General features: G+C 43.7%; 3 protein-coding genes across 4 annotated transcripts; 2 read left to right on the forward strand and 1 right to left on the reverse strand.

Annotated features, from left to right (window-relative positions):
- Positions 1-244: 244 nt before the first annotated feature.
- dbr1 (debranching RNA lariats 1) lies at positions 245-7,584 on the forward strand. The gene is made up of 9 exons (XM_058391447.1): positions 245-401; positions 614-908; positions 989-1,113; positions 1,276-1,356; positions 2,692-2,777; positions 3,696-3,920; positions 4,054-4,131; positions 4,236-4,381; positions 4,464-7,584. Exons 2-9 carry the CDS (start codon positions 712-714, stop codon positions 5,233-5,235), a joined length of 1,710 nt encoding a protein of 569 aa, XP_058247430.1. The 5' UTR covers positions 245-401; positions 614-711; the 3' UTR covers positions 5,236-7,584.
- A 1,697-nt stretch (positions 7,585-9,281) lies between these two features.
- On the reverse strand, positions 9,282-13,572 carry rab5b (RAB5B, member RAS oncogene family). Of its 2 annotated transcripts, none has more exons than XM_058391453.1 (6): positions 13,424-13,572; positions 11,895-12,182; positions 10,701-10,852; positions 10,465-10,587; positions 10,042-10,135; positions 9,282-9,521 (listed from the first exon to the last, which is right to left on the reverse strand). In XM_058391453.1, exons 2-6 carry the CDS (start codon positions 12,055-12,057, stop codon positions 9,409-9,411), a joined length of 645 nt encoding a protein of 214 aa, XP_058247436.1. In that variant the 5' UTR covers positions 12,058-12,182; positions 13,424-13,572; the 3' UTR covers positions 9,282-9,408. The 2 variants fall into 2 exon arrangements, with proteins under 2 accessions (XP_058247436.1, XP_058247437.1); XM_058391454.1 differs by having other exon boundaries at positions 11,895-12,110; positions 13,424-13,539.
- A 156-nt stretch (positions 13,573-13,728) lies between these two features.
- On the forward strand, positions 13,729-18,605 carry tbccd1 (TBCC domain containing 1). The gene is made up of 7 exons (XM_058391445.1): positions 13,729-14,470; positions 14,828-15,159; positions 15,298-15,459; positions 15,600-15,966; positions 16,106-16,292; positions 16,465-16,968; positions 17,438-18,605. Exons 2-7 carry the CDS (start codon positions 14,830-14,832, stop codon positions 17,634-17,636), a joined length of 1,749 nt encoding a protein of 582 aa, XP_058247428.1. The 5' UTR covers positions 13,729-14,470; positions 14,828-14,829; the 3' UTR covers positions 17,637-18,605.
- The last annotated feature ends 481 nt before the right edge of the window (positions 18,606-19,086 follow it).

Raw genomic sequence — 19,086 nt, forward strand, 5'->3', positions numbered from 1 at the left:
CTCTAGACTAGGCTGAATTTTTTATTATTATTATTATTATTATTGTTGTTGTTGTTGTTGTTGGTAGTAGTAGTAGTAGTAATAGCTGTAGAGTCGCATCTATTTAATCTATCTAGCATCTATCTAGTTAATTTCATCGCATTGCTTTTTTTTAAAGGTTACATTATATACATTTATAAAAGTACGTAGTAATCTTAGTAAGCATGCAAGCTTATAATAATTCTTGTAATATTTATACAGGAAAGTGTGGGGAGGCTTACAAAAATGCATATACCTAAGGACGTGCCTGAACCTGTCGCGCATGCGCAAAGTGCTCGGCGACAGACCGTTCAGCTCCTAACGCTAGCGGCTGTTCTGGCGGAAGAAAAAAGGTTGCTGTAAGGAAAGTGCACTCTACACAGGTATGCAGAGACTGAAGCACTTTCTTTTAAAATGCAAAACTAGTCACACATTACACAGCATGCGTGTGTTTCGTTCAAAGCGGATAGAACAGCTAGCGAGCTAGCTAGCATGCTGGCTGTGGTGGTGTGTTGTTAGCCGCCTGTCACGTTAAGCCGAATTCCAGATGTGTTCCTCCAGATGCAGACTAAACCCGTGTTCATTTGTTTCACAGGTGTAAAGGTGGAGTGTTGCGGCGGGATGTTAATGGCACTTTGACTAAAGATCTGAGAGGATATCCTGATCATTCCACTTCTTCACAAACAAACAAACATGAAAATAGCAGTGGAAGGCTGCTGCCATGGCGAGCTGGACAAGATCTACGAGACCATTGGCTACCTGGAGCGTAAAGAAGGGATTAAGGTGGACCTGCTGCTGTGCTGCGGGGATTTCCAGGCTGTGAGGAATGAAGGAGACCTGAAGTGCATGGCAGTGCCTCAAAAGTACAGGCACATGCAGACCTTTTACAAGTAAGCAACCCTAAAGTTATGTCTCTGAATCTTTTCTTTTCGTTGTTGAGGTCTTTCTGATGTACATGGCCTTGTGGTAGGTACTATTCAGGGGAGAAGAAAGCACCAGTCCTGACCATCTTCATTGGTGGCAACCATGAGGCTTCTAACCATCTGCAGGAACTTCCCTATGGAGGCTGGGTGGCCCCAAATATATATTATTTGGGTAAGACCTGTTGTGTAATGTGTGTGTGTGTGTGTTGCTGCTTGTTCCCTGTGGAGGTCAAAATCAGTATTGCACAAGCCTAGTAATATTCTTAAGTGTGTTAGGTTTAGGGTTCAAATGTTAAAAGTTGAAACGTTAACTGCTCCATTTTCCTCGCTGCAGGTTATGCCGGTGTCGTCCGCTACAGAGGGATACGGATTGGTGGCCTGTCTGGGATTTTTAAATCACATGATTACAGAAAAGGTAAAACAATCATTCCAGCTATCCAAACTTACTGAAACCAATTTAAAATGTAGCCCTAATGAGGAAGCTAGAGGTGGTGGTGGTGGTGAGGAAAAAAAAATTCAAGATGGCCAATGACACTCCAGATAAAAAGATGGCCCACACTGAGTGATTTATTTTTCAGCATTTTAAAAAGATACTGTTACTTCATTCACTGTGTTCAGTTAAAGCTAGAGTCACATTATGTGCATTTGACCTCAGACTGGGAAACCGTTGCTGTTCCATTTGTGACAAAATTACACTTTTGCAATTCATACACTAGACGGTAGAGGGCATAGTGAGAAGCACACTTATATAGCCAAAAGTTTTGGGACACCCGTCCAAATCGTTGAGTTCACGTGTTGTTTTTGAGGGGTTTTGCTCGGCTCCTTAAGGCTAGTTCACACTACAAGACTTTAACCGTCGGCAGATCGCTTTGCTGTTCAGACTACATGACTTCACTGTATGTCTTTTTGTCCTTGTGGTGTTCACACTACGCGACGCTTTGTAAATGATCCACAAGAGGGCGTCTCACACCACATGATCTGACAACAACTCTCAACTCTGTTGACTTGCTCTCTCATTGGCTGGAGGTCATAGCTACAATTGACACCACATGATGTCGAGTCGGCCGACCGTCCCAGATATTTAACATGCCAGATATCTGGATTTTGTCAGCGACGCGTCAGCGAGCCTCTTTGATGCGTCGTTGAGTAGATCACATTGAGGAGATTGCCGAGCGCTGATCACCCGCTGATTTTCCCACAATCACAGACCAATCTGTCGGCGAGCTCGTTAATTTGCAAATCGGGCTTAAATCGGGCTTAAAATCCTGTAGTGTGAACTAGGCTTTAGTTCCAGTGAAAGGAACTCTTAATGCTTCAGCTTCATACCAAGACATTTTGGACAATTTCATGCTCCTAAATGCACACACTTTTAAACCTTCCCAGAAGAGTTGAAGCTGTTATGGCTGCAAAGGGCGAGCCAACTCCATATTACATTCATGTGCATGTAAAGGCAGACGTCCCAGTTTTGGCCTGGCTTGCAGTCTCTGCTCTAATACATCCCGAAGGTGTTCGGTCGGGTTGAGGTCAGGACTGTGCAGGCCAGTCAAGTTCCTCCATGTCTTGGTATGCTGAAGCATTAAGAGTTCCTTTCACTGGAACTAAGGGGCCGAGCCCAACCCCTGAAAAACAACACCCGAATTCAATGTTCTGGAGGGGCATCCCAAAACCTTTGGCACTATAGTGTTTGTCATTTGGGACACAGCTTAGGTGAACCCACAACTAAGCTGTTAACTCTTATATCTGTTCACAGGACATTATGAGTTTCCACCCTACAACCAAGAAACCCTGCGCAGCGTCTACCACATTAGAAACAGCGACGTCTTTAAGCTTAAACAGGTGAGACATCTGAAGAATGTAAGGAAACTTTTAATCTAACACTGGTGTAAAGATCATAATTGTGATAGAAAAATATATATGTACAAGACAGTGGTGAGACCGGCCATGCTGTATGGTTTAGAGACAGTGTTACTGAGGAAGAGCCGGAGGTAGCAGAGCTGAAGATGTTGAGGTTCTCTGTGAGAGTGACAAGGTTGGACAGGATTAGGATCAGAGAGACAGCTCATGTTGGAGGTCTGGAGGACAAAGTTTGGGAGGCCAGATTAAGATGGTTTGGACATGTTCAGAGGAGGGAGAGTGAGTATATTGGTAGGAGAATGTTGGACATGGAGCTGCCAGGCAGGAGGCAAAGGGGAAGGCCAAAGAGGAGGTATATGGATGTAATAAATTCACATAAGGTCAAAGTTTAAGCATTAAATCCAAGCATGATTTAAACATAGTGAATGGGATCTCCTCCGAATATTGTTCGGCTTTGGTCACACACTTTTGTTGATTCAGCTGCAGAATTGGAGTCTCCAGAGCTAATTTATGTGCAGGTAAATCAGCATGCCTAGCCAGGGTGTGTTGTTTAGGTGTGTTTTTGTTTTGCGCGGCTTTTATTATCCCATTTAGCTTAATACTCTTATCCAGAGTGATTTAAGCAAATTTACGATTACATTAAATACGTACTCACACACTGAAATATGTGTAAATATATTTGTATATATTTATATATACAAATATATATATATATATATATATATATATATATATATATATATATTATATATTATATAAATATATATTGTAAATATATAAATGTAGCCTGATTTGTAGTTCATTGAACACAAAGACAGACGGTGACGTGAAACACTATCTTACCGAAATCTGAAAGTGTTTTTTTCTTCTTTTTTCCCTCTCTCGTCGTTTGGGTCACAGATCCACATGCCCATAGATGTGTTCATGACACACGACTGGCCACGTGGCATCTACCACTACGGGAGCACGGAGCAGCTGTTGAGGAAGAAGAAGTTCCTGCGTGATGAGGTAGAGTCGGGGACGCTGGGTAGTCCAGCTGCCGCTGAGCTCCTCAATCACCTGCAGCCCAGCTACTGGTTCTCTGCACATCTCCACGTCAAATTCGCCGCCATGATGCAGCACGAGGTACCAATTAATCATTATAAGTGGTAGTGGTGGTTAAGACTCTGGGCTATTGATCAGAAGGTCTGGGGTTCAAGCCTGAGCTGGGTTTTTTTTTTTTTTAGAACCAGTACTGATTTTGCTTCTGTGTCCATAGGCCAGAGGTAATGCTGCTCCCAAGACCACGAAGTTCCTCTCTCTGGACAAGTGTCTTCCTCATAGAGACTTCCTTCAGGTAACAGTCTGATGCACTGATTCTGATACAAGCTGTCTTGGAGTGACGTATATGCCAAGAAGACTTCAATCAGGTGATCTATTCTATAATACTTATAATTCTAGGTAGTAGAGATAGCGGACAGACCTGGCTCCTCTGAACAGCTGGAGTATGACCCAGAGTGGTTAGCCATCTTGAAGGCCACCACCCGCCTTCAGAAACCTTCACCAAACATCTGGCACCCACCTGAGAATAACGGCCTACACACTCGGTAAAACATTACAACCCGTTACACACGTTTCTCACACCTTACTCTAGTCTGTCCTCACTTCCTCATTGTGCTTTTCCTTTAGCTGGGACTACAGTGCATCAGAGGAAGCCATGATGGAGATAGTGAGCGCTTTAAATGGTGAGCTCAGCATCCCGGAGAACTTCAGTCCAACAGTGCCCGCTTTTGACCCGTCTCGCCCTCAGCCCCACACCCCCCCAGCCTACTGCACCAACCCCCAGACCACAGAGTTGTGTGCCACTCTCGGCCTCGTCGACGTCTACGCCCTGGCAGGCCAGAGCACACAGAACTCTACATCCTGGAAAGAGGAAGGAGCGAAGGATGAAGAGGAGGACGAGGACAACCGGAGCTCAGGTAGCGTGGATGAACCCAGCGAGTACCCAACAGACACCTCGATGCTCTTCAACTCTTACAACCCTGACGAGATCACTATTGAGGATGAGTGGGAGGAGGAAGAGGAGGAGGAGGAGGAGAAGGATGGAGGAGAGGTGAAAAAGACTGGGACGGATGCAGTGGTTCCCGAGGCTCCAGCAGGAGCACAGGACAGTGATCGGGACAGCAGTCCACGTCGAGAGGCCGTGGGCAGGCTTGTCTTGCCACCTCCTCGCACAGCATCAGAATCAGATGAGCCCACAGATTTGCCTCCAACTTCCACACCATTCTCAGGCTGTTTCACCCAGATGAGCTCAGAGGAAGAGGGGAGCATGCCACCAGCAAGAGTGCCCAAGCGCCCTAGTGGAGAAACCAAGGGGTCATTCAACCCCATAGGCAACACCCCTAAAATCAAACGGCGCAACCAGACCATCTACGCAACAGCTGACGATGAGGAGAGTTAGAAAGAGAGTGAACATTTATAGACTGATGCAGATTTAATTTTTCTTTAACTAAGAGTACTTTTTAGTGTTCTTTTTTTAAATAAGTTTGTTCATTTAAGTACATTTAAACAAAAGCTACCATTATTGTGGGACTTTTTTTTTTTTTTTCCCCCTTTTACATACAATCATGGTCATACAGTTGTATGAATCTCTCAGTGTCACTGAGATGTGTTTATTGCTCATGATAAACATTTCCTTATAACTCATTTGGATTCTTTATAAATCACATTTAACACTTTGGTTTTTAGATAAGACTCTCCACTGACGTTCAAGACATCATTTCATCAAGACATCATCATCTACTATTCAGTTTTAACCTTCACAATTTGTTTAAAATACTGGTCACTTTAATAGGAACACCTGCACATTTACACACTTATCTAAGCAGCCAGTCATGTTGCAGCACATTAAAATGCAGTCTTCAGTGGTTGCTGATAATAAACACCAGAATGGGGACAGAGTGTGAGCTCAAGCAGCTTTAATTGTAACAGGATTGTTGGTGTCAGATAGTCTGGTTTTAAGTTTTTCAGAAACTTCTGATTTCCTGTGAATTTCACAAACAGTAATCGATAGTGGTTACACAGGGTGATGTGAAAACCAGAAACCATCCAAGAAGCAGCAGCTCTGATGGTAAAAGTGCCTTGTTCATGAGAAGACGTTTCAGCCCAGACTGGTTTAAGCTGACAGGAAGTCTACAGTTGTGGTGTGGCACCTTAAAAACGGTGGTGAAGAGAAAAGCATCTCAGAATGCACAACCTCGAGGTGGATGAGAGACAGCAGCAGAAGACCACATCAGGTTTCACTCGCTAAGAAGAAAAATCTGAGGTGAGAAAGTGAACAGTTAAAGAGTAGAAAAATATGGACTGGTCTTTTTCTTTTGTTCAGTAGAATCTTTTGAATGATCTGTGTTCATAAAGGCAGAGCAACATGGACAAACGTTTGTGGACAGCTGACCAGACCATCCCATTCTCCCTTTGCTGTTAAAATAACCTCCACGCCACTGTGAAGGCACTAGATGTTAGCGCGTGTCTGTGAGGATTTGTGATTGTTCAGCTACAAGAGCATCAGCGAGATCAGACACTGATGTTGTAAGAGTGAGGAGGTCTGGGGTTAAGTTCGTCCTGAAAGAGTTCAGTGGGATTGAGGTCAGAGTGCAGGACAATCGAGTTCTTCAACTGGCAAACCATATCTTCAGGGAGCTCGCTTTGTGCACAGGAACGCCGTCATACTGGGACGGGTTTGAGCCTCTTGGTTCCAATAAAGGCAAACTGTAATGCTACTGCACACACAGACATTCTAGATAACTTTGTGGTAACAGTTTGGAGAGTGTGTGAAGGTCAGATATCAAGAAGTATAGCACAGAAATCAGTTCACTGAAATCATCTTTATTGCTAAACTGCTAAATTACTGAGGGATTCTTTGGGTAATCTAATCTACACTGATCAGGCATAACATTATGACAATGTGCCTAATATTGTATCGGTCCCCCTTTTGCTGCCAGAACAGCCCTGACCTATCGAGGCATGGACTCCACTAAATCCCTGAAGGTATCTGGCACCAAGATGTTAGCAGCAGATCCTTTAAGTCCTGTAAGTTGTGAGGAGGGGCCTCCATGGATCGGACTTGTTTGTCCAGTACATCCCATAGATGCTGGATTGGATTGAGATCTGGGGAATTTAGAGGCCAAGTCAACACCTCAAACTGGAAACCTTAAGAGGAATCAGGCTCAGAAGGGAACCTCATCCTCATTTGGGTTGGGTTACTATTCACTGGACAGTAAATAATGTAAATGTTGGTGTTCTTTTTTCAACTGACAGGTCAGCGTAGTTTAGGGGCAGTGGTAGCTCAAGACATTAAGGCTCGGGGTTGTTGATCAGAACTGCCAAGCTGCCACTGTGGGGAGGAACTTAACTGGCCTGCACAAAGTACTGACCTCAACCCAATAGAATACCTTTAGGGTGAATTAGAGTGGACCTTCTCGTCCAACATCATTGCCTGACCTCACAAATGCGCTTCTAGAGGAATGGTCAAAAATTCCCATAAACACACTCCTAAACCTTGCGGAAAGCTTTCCCAGAAGAGTTGAAGCTGTTATAGCTGCAAAGGGTGGGACAACTCCATTTACCCTTAAACCCTATGGATTGAGAATAGGATGTCATTAAATTTCATGTGCATGTAAAGGCAGATATCCCAAAACTCTTGGCAATATAGTGTACATAGCTGCCCCTGTGCTCTGACCCCCAACTTCCTCAGCTGGGATATGCATGTTGTATGTGTGGCGATAATAAAGGCTTCTGAGTTGATTATTGACATAGCACTAGTTCCTTCCTGCTGAAAGCTGACTGAGGCTAGGGCAGTTCAAAGACAGCATGGAGTGTTCTACTCCAAATACAATCACGCCAAACTAATGGAAGCCAATCAAAAACTCCTATCAAATTCTCTTATAACACTCACTGTTTTTTTGGATCATCCTTGCCTACAGTCAGGTCAATTAACTTTATTACAGTAAGTCGTGTGTCTGTTCGTAGGCAGTACAAGACACGGACAGGAAATGCTCGTCATCGCAGAAAGCATAGCTTTATTTGATTTTTCCAGTTCACACAATTGTTAACAGGAGATCAAAATCTCTCACACACACACTCAAAAAAAAAAAAAAAAAAGAAAAAAAAAAACTGGATCGTAAGAGACGTGACAAATGACTTCAATCTACGTAGATGCTCCTTCATCATTCCTTAAATGACAAGAAATCTGGATTGGCAACCAATATAATTACAGACTAAAACTAATTTTAAATAAACTCAGTAGATTATTACTAGATCTTTGTGTACACACACAAAAAAAACACAACATACAGCATCCATAAAACAAGACGATAAAAAGAATCATCCATTTTTTGTGTGTTTTTTTTTTTAAACAAACAGTAACATGTTGCAGGTTATTGATGCGCTTCAGGCCAGAGGGTTCTGATCCAGTCGGGTTTGTTCCAGCTCTAAAAGGAAGGGGCTGTGCCGTGTAGAACACTGTTTAGAGGCTTTGGGTAGGTTAGGAGCTAGAACTTGAACAGAGACTGGATTAAAACCCTCAGGGTCTACAAAAGTTCTGCTAGACATCTGCCAACTCAAAGCATCCCGAGCAGGCCCAAAACAAAGAACACGGAGAGTAGGCACTTCTGTTTTTTTATTTTCCTCCCTCTAACCTTTCTGTTTGTTTGTTTGTTTTTTTCTTAACTCAGCCATCCTTTTCCTCTGTGCAGTGTCAGATTTTTTTTTTTCGTCTGCATTAAAAGCAATGGAGTGCTTTTTTTTGTTGCCGCTGCTTCAAGACAGACAGCACAAGAAGAAGACGGGATCGGTGTGAGCTCTGTATCCAGAGACGTCTAAGAGCGAGACTTTAATTTTTCCACGTAGGATTGCTACCAGTCGTATATTTATGTCACTAACACTAATACATTACAGATGATTGAATCAGTAGTTTCCAACAAATATGGAATCACAAAGCAGATATGAACACAGAGCATGTAAAGAGGGGGGGGGGTCGGCATACAGGGAAGACCTGTTTCCTGTCCAGGATATTTTTAAAGCTGTTGAAGAAGGTAAAGTCTACATACATGCAGGAGAAAGTGTCCAGGGCTGACGATGACCAAACACGATCATTTCCTTCGAATTTCACTAGGGTGCTTTGAACGGGGCAAGAGTAAGGTGCTGTGTTTCTTCTTAGTGCTGAGAAGCCATTAGAGGGCGGATAGTTTTATTCCCTTTCTTGTTCTCCTCTAAGCTTTTTTGCCGTTCCCAACTGCTTGGGAAGGCAAAAATGAGTGTTGGCAAAATAAACCGGATCGGATCATCCACCATTAAGAGTCTCCTGTAGTCTACAGTACATGTGTGCTCACCAATCATGCACTTCACACCACATCTCTGGTCAGAAATCATTTCCAGTATCAGTGAGGGATCCAAACCTCTCCTCTTTCTTCATTTCTTTTCTCTCTCTCTCTCTCACACACACACACACTCTTTCTTTCTTTCTCTCTCTCTCTCTCCGTGTCAGTCTTGGAGGTGAAAGGGTGGAGGATGGGGAACGAGGGGTAAGGGCGTCGGTGGTCTCCCTTCTTGATGTAGATGGTGGACAGAGAGATGTTTAGTTCCCACAGCAGCTTCGGCTGGACTGGGCATCCGGGTCCTGCAGGTTGACCCCCCTGTGTCGGGCAGCGTGCGTCGGGTTCTGAGTGTCCGTTTTCGGCATCTTCTTCGCTGCAAATGGCAAATGGTGTATTTTATTTCCGATGTTAAACCACGAAAACCATCTGGAATAGGCACTGTCCGAACAGTGGTTTCTGAGCTGTGGTGCTGAAGTCACAAATGCTTGAAAAATGCATTCAATATCCATTTTATTAGGAACACCAATACCTTCATGTAAGTATTTAATTAGCTAATTGGTGTGGTGGCAAGACAATGCAAAAAAATATATACTTTATACTATATATATATATATATATATATATATATATATATATATATATATATGCATGCAGATACAGGTCAAGAGCTTCAGTTATTGTTCAGATTGACCATCAGAATGAAGATAAAGTGTGACTCTGATCATGGATGCTAGTACCACGTTTGAGTATTTCAGAAACGTCTGATCGCCTGCCTGAATGTGAAGGTGTTCCTAATAAAGTGGAAGGTGAGTGTATGCATAATTACTATGTATTATATTATATAGACAAATCTAATATAAAAAGTTAGAACTGTGAGAATGGCAGAGGCTCACCAATGGCCAGGAATAACTCGTTCACGTTCATAGCAGTCTTGGCTGAAGTCTCCATGAACAACAATCCTGTGTCTTCAGCGTACGTCTGAGCCTCCTGTAACAGGACCATGAACATGTCGGCATGAAGGAACATTGCTAAATAATCTCCAAAAATACACCTGAACACATTATGATGTACAGTATACCTGTGTGTAGGCAAAGTCTCAGTGCCAAATCATCTGGCTATATATTTAAATGGTCAATTAAAAATTTTAATCCATCTCAAACATGTGACTAATGAGACATGCCATAACCTTTGGAATCAAATTCTCCTCTGAATCCTGGTCTAATAAACAAACAAACAGCCTTATCAATTTGACCTTTCAGACGTTGCACGCTAACTAAAACCTCGGTAATCTCAGCGGCGTGTTATGGAAACAGCACCTCATACTCCACCAGTCTCTTGTCAGCGAGGTCCGACTTGTTCCCTGCCAGCGCGATGACGATGTTGGGACTGGCCTGCCTCTGGAGCTCCTTCACCCAGGCCTTCGCTCGCTCGAATGTCTCCTATCCGGACAAGAACGGGACGTGGCGGGATATGATATTACAGTATTTACAGTTGTGTTGTATAATATTAACCCAAAGCTCTACCAATCCAGAAATACAGCCTTGCTACTCACCGGTTTCGTTATATCGAACACTACGATAGCTGCTTGGGCTCCACGGTAGTACATAGGTGCCAGGCTGTGGTAGCGTTCCTGTCCGGCTGTGTCCCAAATCTCAAACTTCACCGTGGTATCGTCCAGGCAAACAGACTGGGCCAAGAAAGCAGCTAGCAGGGGAAGGGCAGAGAGAGGAAGGAAGACGTTACACTATTTACCCCTCTTACTGATGCAATCACGGACAAATCCTCACTTTTGGGGAAACAGTCTATTTCTTATTTTTAAATAAAGCTTTGTAAGACATGTGTAGGACAGAACTAGCATGAAATTAGATCCAGTCTCAGAGCTGTTCACTCAGTACTCGGTATTCCAGATCCATTTCATGTCCAGCTACAGAAAACCAAATTTAGGCAATCCAAATAAAAAAAAAAATGAACAAATACAATAGATTTCCTTAATATAGAACTTCTGGGATAAAGGAATTGAACTTTGATGAAGTTCACTTTTGATGTGTGTGAAGCAGAAAGCATTTATGCGTTAAGATGCTGTGGGCCAGTGTCCAGAACTAATAAGCCAAGTTCTGGACTATGGACCCTGTATTTCAGATCAATTCTACGGCTGGAGAATGCATCTCCTGCTGTGACAACATCTGAACATCAGAGACAGTGACCACACTCTTCCACGGGGTTGGGGTGTTCGATTTATTATTATTATTATTATTATTATCATTATTATTTTACCACCTCAGACAAATATAGACCCCCCCCCCGTACTGCAGGTGGTGAATGATACTACACAAAGCCGGTTCATTTAATTTACTCCCGATCATTCTTAATCTGCTGATCTCAAGTGCCTCAGAGTGGACGAACCGTATTTCAACCCTGTCCAGCTGGCAGACGAGAGGGAATGTTGATCACGCAAACGTGCCACATTAACGTTCTCTTTCCTGCGCTTTAGTCACTGCTGCATCTCGTAACTGCTTTTGTATTGCATGAAGGAAACATTGCACAGTTTCTACAGGATTATAGAACTGTCTAACTAGAAAAGCAGTAGTGATTACTTCCACTGCTGCAACTTATATTTTATGTGCTTTAGATGGCTTTCTCTTACAGAGAAATACAATAAAACCTACGGATACATTTTAAATTGCTCTACATCTGTCAGCACATTTCTTATGTCAGTCATGTCGTTTTCAGCATTCTTGCTCCTCACCTCCAATGGTGGTTTCCTGGAACTCATCAAACTGGCCCTTGACAAAGCGCAGGACCAGGCTGGACTTGCCCACTGCCATGTCTCCCAGCAGCACCAGCTTGAACTGGCAGATCTTGGTCTGCGGCAGGTTCCCGTTGGTCCTCGCGTTCCCACGGGTGGTCATGGCGGAGGAGGAGCGGTGGGGATGTGGGGTGGGAAGGGGTCCTCCTATACAGCCTCAGTAAACACAGAAAAACCAAACACTTATTGAGTCTGATCACTTCTGGAGTCTTTGTGCAGCCTCTGGTCCTGTAATGGAGGGGAAGAGAGAGAGAGAGAGAGAGAGAGAGACAGAGAGACAGAGAGACAAAGTGAAGGTCAGTGCTGGAGATGAGAGACTTATAATTATTTTAATATCACACCTTATCATTTGAAACTAAGCTGAATAACACTGGTTAGTAAATAAACAAAAATACAAAACAAAACAAAAAAAATTGAGTTCAGCAATCGAAACTTGGTTGGCGCTATTTTAAGATGCACTCTGACAAAGGAAGAACTTGGAGGAAACCACATCACCTAGTAACGCATGAATCAAGACCAAACTGACTAACAACAAACATGCTTAAATCTTTTTATCAGAGGCCAGAAAATGGAATTTCCATCTCTAACATGATGCCCATGTCCAGCACTGAATATCTCTGTGATTACACACTCCCCATTACAAGATTCAATCCCCTCTCCCTTTCCCCATCACCCTGTTCTCCAGCAGCTAAACAGAGACCCATGATACTCTACACACAGAAACCCAACAGCGTCCTGACTAATCTTATAACAGACTTGCAGCAGTTACAAACTCATTTTCTTATACCGATTAGTAAAATGATCCAATAAGTCGGATAAGCTCCGGCGATGATCGACCACAGAGAAGCTTTTGGCAACACCACAGGTTCCCAATGCCAATCCTGGAGTCCTACACTTTGTGTTTTCCTTTCTCAAATCCCACTTGATCTAATTAATCAGCTAATTAACAACCCTTAGGCGTGTTAAAGCCGGGAAAACACTAGAATCCAGTGTGCAGGACAGGGGGGTTCTCCAGGCTCAGGAACCTGTGTGGCTAGATCACAGAGAGGACACAATGAAAGCACTATCAAGTTCTGGACCGGATTATTAAGTGACATGTGTGTTACCAGAAGCTATTCGGAGAGCATCCAAGGACAGAAGATACAGATGCTCTGAGGCATGAGCTCATTTTTCCACAACCTCCTCATATATAGCAGAATGCATTAAACTCACACATGATTGATCTGTGCAATATGTTCCGCGTGGACAGAAGTGTACCCTGCTGTGTTGTAGCTCTCAGGAGGTTTGTATCATTGTCCCCCCAGTGCACGCGCATACGGCTGCAGAATGGACTCCGAGCGAGCAGCTCGTCCCTCCGGCCACACAAACAACGCGGCCCGCTCGCACAAATGCAGACATATTTCCGAACAATATCGACATCTTTCCCGACAAATGGCTCATTTCACACAGGCACCGTTCCACATCGTTACCTGGGATAGTTCCTGTGCGCTCCGGCCGTCTCCGTCTGCTCTATCGTCGAACCAGGTTTCTTCAGGTTGTTGATCTATCATCTGGTTAGGCTGCCGGGACTTCCTGGAAAGTTGCGCATGCGCAGAAGTGACTCGATGACCAGAGTCGTATCCCGATATATCGGAGTTTGGAAAACGGTTTTATTTAAAAGTAATTTTGATGACTAGCATGGTTAGTTAGGTTTCATATTGAATTGTTCAGTAAATTACCAGTCGAAGAGGATTGTGTAAAAACCAGATTTATGTATCAGCACTGAAACTATTCCTAATCTATTTTGCTTGTGTCCCACTGTTAAAACTTAGAGATGAATCTAATCAGTCCTTTTTTTTATCACATTTCTATTGGATTGAGATCCACTGACTGGAGAAGAACACTGAATTCAAGTCTGAAACGAGCTTTGTGCTTTTATCATGTTGGAAGTAGTCTTAGATGATATGCTTTTCTATTTTCCAAAGAGTGGACTGCACCTTCTTGTCAGCTCGAAGGTGTCTGGACATTCTCTCCTCAGTCGCTCTACATTTTCTATTGCTGTGTGTAAAATAGGAAAGAAGAATAATTTAAAAAAAAAAAAAAAAAAAAATCCAGGACTTTTATTTTGAAAGCCACACCACAGCAACACCAAACGGAACAGTGTTTCAAGAAAAGAGTTCTTTAAGAAATTTTTTTTTGAAGTGCAAAATGCAGTTTGCTGCACATTTTGGATGAAAAAAAAAAATTCCAAGTGATTTTAAGGAGGTAAAACGTCAAACCTTGTGAAAATAAATAAATAAATAAATAATAATAATAGAAAGAAAAAAAAAAGAGTTTCTGGCGCCAAATAATGCGGTGTACAGGCGCGAGAGTGGACTGAATAACTATCCGCACACACAACTAGTTACACCACAGTCCGCCATTTGAGCTTTAAAAAGCTGATTAGCAAAGTCTCACTGTTTATTTTCCTTATGAAGTGGAAGTGACCGCCGACTGGGTTTCGAGGAGAGGAGGACGGTCCGGATGCAGAAAGGAAAGTAAGAATGCTGCTGTAGTTAACTTTATCACTAACAGCAGCTAGTTGTCTTTGTTTTGCCAATCTATATCGAACGGTTAAAATAGTTGCGCTTGCTGTGGTTGCCATGGGAACCCTGGTCTCCCTTTTGAAGATGCCAATTTACTAATAAGTTAGCAAAGATGAGCTAGCAAGTGTAAACAAGTCTAGGAGTCTGTGTTTAAAGGGTTGTAGTTGTATTAGAAGGCAGAGGTTGGACATCTAACTTCTCTTTATTCCAGATGAAAAACAACATGGATAATAATATGCAAGGGACTACACCTTCTTTCAACACAATTTGTCCAGATCACTCTAAACACTTCTCATGTCTTTTCTACAGAAATGGAGACCTGCTCAGCCAGCGTGTGGCCCCGTCTGGAGCCTTTCCTCCTGGGTGCTCTTCAGGCTGCACCTCCCGGGAAGCTGAGCATGCACTACCTGCGCAAGATGGCCTGCTACGTGCGCACACGTGATGGCTGTTTCCCACGGCTGGGCTGGCATATGTGGAGACACATTGCCTGTGGCAAGCTGCAGTTGCCCGAGGAGCTGGCCTGGCTCTACTTTGAGACCTTTGACCTGTTGGTGCCTCGCTCTGCTGAGGAAAAGCTTGAGTGGGCAGAGGCTCTGTCTCAGAGCCTGAACCCTCGTGATCTTGACCGCCAGCGCAGCAAGGTGTGACAAAAAGACAGGATTTATATGTTTATAATCATAATCATTTACGTTCCGCAAATTCCATTAATGTTGGAGGATCCACGATCCTCTCTTCATATGAGTAATCTTTTTCATCTTGATATGTCTTTTCATGTACAGCTGTCTGTGGACACACTGCAGTTCCTGCTGTTTCTCCACCTGCAGCAGCTGAACCGAGTGTCTTTGCGCACCTCTCTGATCGGTGAAGAGTGGCCGAGTCCTCGCTCTCGCTCCCCATCGTCCTCTGCTGATAGGGAGGCCAAGATTAGCTTTCAAAACAAGGTCAAAACCAGACATTATTTCTAATCATGCCTGCCTTATCCTCTTTATATGTTCCATGATATGTGTTTTTTAAATGACATTTTTTCCCCATTAACATAATAGAGAAAACGGTAACAATAAGTAATCTCATGTTTTGACAGAATTGGGATGACACGGCACACCTCACATTTGTTCAGACTCACCTGGCTGAACTGCTGGAGCTGCTGGCAGATCCAGGTGAGCTGGGCAGTTCGCGTCAGGCCCTGCGAGACGCTACACTCTCAACCGAGGCCCTGCAGGCTCTCGGTGTGCTGCTGGAGGGCACGGTGAGCCACGGCCACACCGTTCACCCCCTCTGTCGGCTACTGAGCCGTGCCCCGCTGCAGTCCGCGGCCGGATACTCAAAACTCAGCCGCTCCTACTCGCTGCAGAAGCTGCAGAGCTGGCTGCGGCAGGCACTCACGCTCAACCCGTTCGGCATGTCCACTTGTCTGCGCTCGGGCAAGAAGCTGGCCTGGGCTCTGCAAGGTGAAAAATGCTGATCTCATGTGCCATTTCCTGCTAAGCCATGTTCCCTAATTTTATTCATGATTAGAAAGGTTTTTAAACATACATCAGTGTTTTCAATTAAGCACACTGTGCACTTACAAGATTCTCTTTGCCTTAGTGGAAGGTGCTATGAAGAGGGCCAAGATAGCCAGGAACACACACATGGCCCCTCCAGGCAGCAGGGTGGTGCTGATGTCCCAGGTGTACAAACAGACTCTGGCTAAAGACTCAGAGAAGCTGGCTGGTGCAAATGTCAAACTGCACCGCTGCAGCGAGGCTTTTATCTACCTACTCTCACCCCTTAGGTAAGAGTCTTAGGTAAAAGTTAACTGTTGACTCTCAGTAGGCTCGCTTAAGGAGATTGGAGATCTGAATATTACCAATATGACAGTAACACTATTCTGAATACAAGTAAACTCTTACTTTAAAACTCTTGCTGTAAAATCTTACTTTAAGGTCCATACTTTGATGTTGCAGGTCTGTGACGCTAGATAAATGTCGCGACTCCACTGTGGTACTGGGCCCAGTGGAGACTACAGTGCACATGCAGAGCTGCGAGAACGTCCGGCTGGTGTGCGTAGCCGGACGCTTGGCGGTTGGCGGCTCCACCCGCTGCACCGTTCACGCTCTCACTCCCACTAGGCCGCTTGTACTGCCTGGCAACGCCGGCCTCACACTGGGGCCTTTCCACACGCACTACCCCAGCCTGGAGGACCACATGGCCAGTGTGGGTTTGGCGGTCGTACCCAATCTCTGGGATCGGCCGCTGATTTATCCACCAGATAGTCCATCACCAGATCCGGTCTGCTACCGCATCCTGCCCCCTGCACAGCTCTGCCCTATGGTAGTGCCATTCCTCATGGAGGGTGACACCAGCGAGGTGCCAGGAGGACTGCCGTCAGTCTACCAGCAGGCCCTAGAGGAGCGTCAGGAGAGGGTGCAAGACTGGCAGAAGACAGTGAAGGATGCGCACCTTAACAAGTAAGCTGTTTTTGCTTAATAGTATAAAGTAGGATCAAAGAGGCTGTCATTTCTTTCCTTGTGCCATTGTGGTTCGAGTAGATACCAAGAAAGTGGGATACTTTCTCACTCAGGTACAGTTAATAGTGGGGTTACTGAGCATTATATCCAAACACTTTTTGTCATATTTGAAATTCCCTTTACAATCTAGTAGCTGACAATAAAACACCTTCGTGGGTAGAAAAGCCATACATACACATTAGAATAGAAAACAAAACAAAAAAACAACACTGGAACAATATCCAGTCTGGACAAGGAATCATCTCTACTTACCTGTTAATCATATTATATTGACTGAAATATTTCCACTTACTTCCTGTGAAAATGGAGTGCATATTTTGACTGGAATGCTTTTTTTTTTTTTTTTTTTACTATAGCACAAACAGATTGTTTAAGAGCTCTTATGGTATTTCCTTCTCTCATCCTCCAGGGAGCAGCGGCGGCAGTTCCAGGCTCTGGTAGAGCAGAAGTTTCACGAGTGGCTCCTGGAGACGGGACAGAGACAAGAGCTGGACAGCCTACTGCCTCCGACCATCATGCCTTCGAACCCTACGTGCCAGTCGAACTCCACCCACAGCTCTGAACGTTCTCTACAGCATTCAAAAACGAGCACACACACAGTCTCCTGAGTGCACACACACACACACACTGTAATAGACAACTGTGCACTTATTTGGCGTGGTTTACACTTGCTTAGCAGACATGCTTTTCTCGTTTCTGTGAACAGATCTTTGCAACCCGCAGCAGATTCAGATTTGCCAGTTGGTTTAGCAGACTCGGGACTAAAAGTATGATTTTGAAGTGAGATGCTGAAAATCAGAAGTCTTAAATCTATGATATAGTATATGCCTTGCACTGTAATGTTATATGCTGGATACATGCTGCAGAATAAGCCTCAGTTTTGTATAATATTCCCCTAATCTTCAAGTGGCATTGCTTGTTTTTTCTCCCTCTATTAGATGTGGGTCTTACAGTTCAGGTACTTGCATTGCAATCACCTCTAAGAGGATGGCTGGCATGCTACTGCGGCATTAATAGATGAGAAAAGGATATTTTCTGGTGTATGAATTATAGCGCAGAACAGTCTCCTGCATTAATGTGTACAGTTTGAAAGCGTTTTCTTAATGTCCCCTGACATTGTCCTTGTGAAGTTGCCTTTGGTTTACAGTTTGACATAAACACGCTGAAGGAAATGTATACCTTTCATTGGTATGCGTTCATTTTCCTAAAATACGAGCACTGATCTAAGATTAATATCTTGATATCCATGAGTTCTCATCCTGGCAGCCAGAATGACTGTGAATGTTTTTGTTTTTCCTGCTGTAGCCTTCAGAATTTTCCCAGTAAGTGCCACGTATCGTGTCGGTGTCTCTCACTTCTGGAGTCCATCTGCACTGTATAATGCACTAAAATGATTTTGGGAAGCACTGCACTAGATTTATTACTGCATTTCATTTATATGACCCATTATGAATATAGTGTATGAACAAATCCAGAGGACCTGCTTTAAAAAAAAAAAGCATAGTTTGGTGTTATGTTTCGATTAAGGGAAACAGATTTCATCTGACTACCAATAAAAGATAATATTTGTGTATGTCTCTGGCTGTCAAGACAATGCTGCATCTACTTTATTACATATTGCATCAGGCTGCATCTTACATCCAAGAACTCTCTCCAAAATCCAAGACATCCAAGATCCTGAAGAGGAACAGCTTGTATCTGAATCCACTTCTTACTTCAGGCCTGCGTCACTACATGGCAAGTTAGAAGAATAACCCTTAACGACCTTTCTCTAGAGGCCATGATTCAATTCAGCAAGCAGAGAGACATAATTACATTTACATTGAATTGCGATTAAAACCCAAATCCCTTTCACAGATATAAAATCAACTAGCAGGGTACAGTTAAAATGTTTTTACATTTTTGCCCTTTAGCTAAACCTAGTAAAAAGAGCTGAATCGGGAGAATGACGCACCATTTAGAAGTCAGACACAATAATCCATTATATTTACGCTGGTCACATTTGCCAGTGGTCTTGGCATTGGCTTCCGGCCTGGCGTGATGCTCGTGTTGTGGTGC

Source organism: Hemibagrus wyckioides, linkage group LG06 (genome assembly GCF_019097595.1).
Source record: "Hemibagrus wyckioides isolate EC202008001 linkage group LG06, SWU_Hwy_1.0, whole genome shotgun sequence".
Taxonomy (NCBI): domain Eukaryota; kingdom Metazoa; phylum Chordata; class Actinopteri; order Siluriformes; family Bagridae; genus Hemibagrus; species Hemibagrus wyckioides.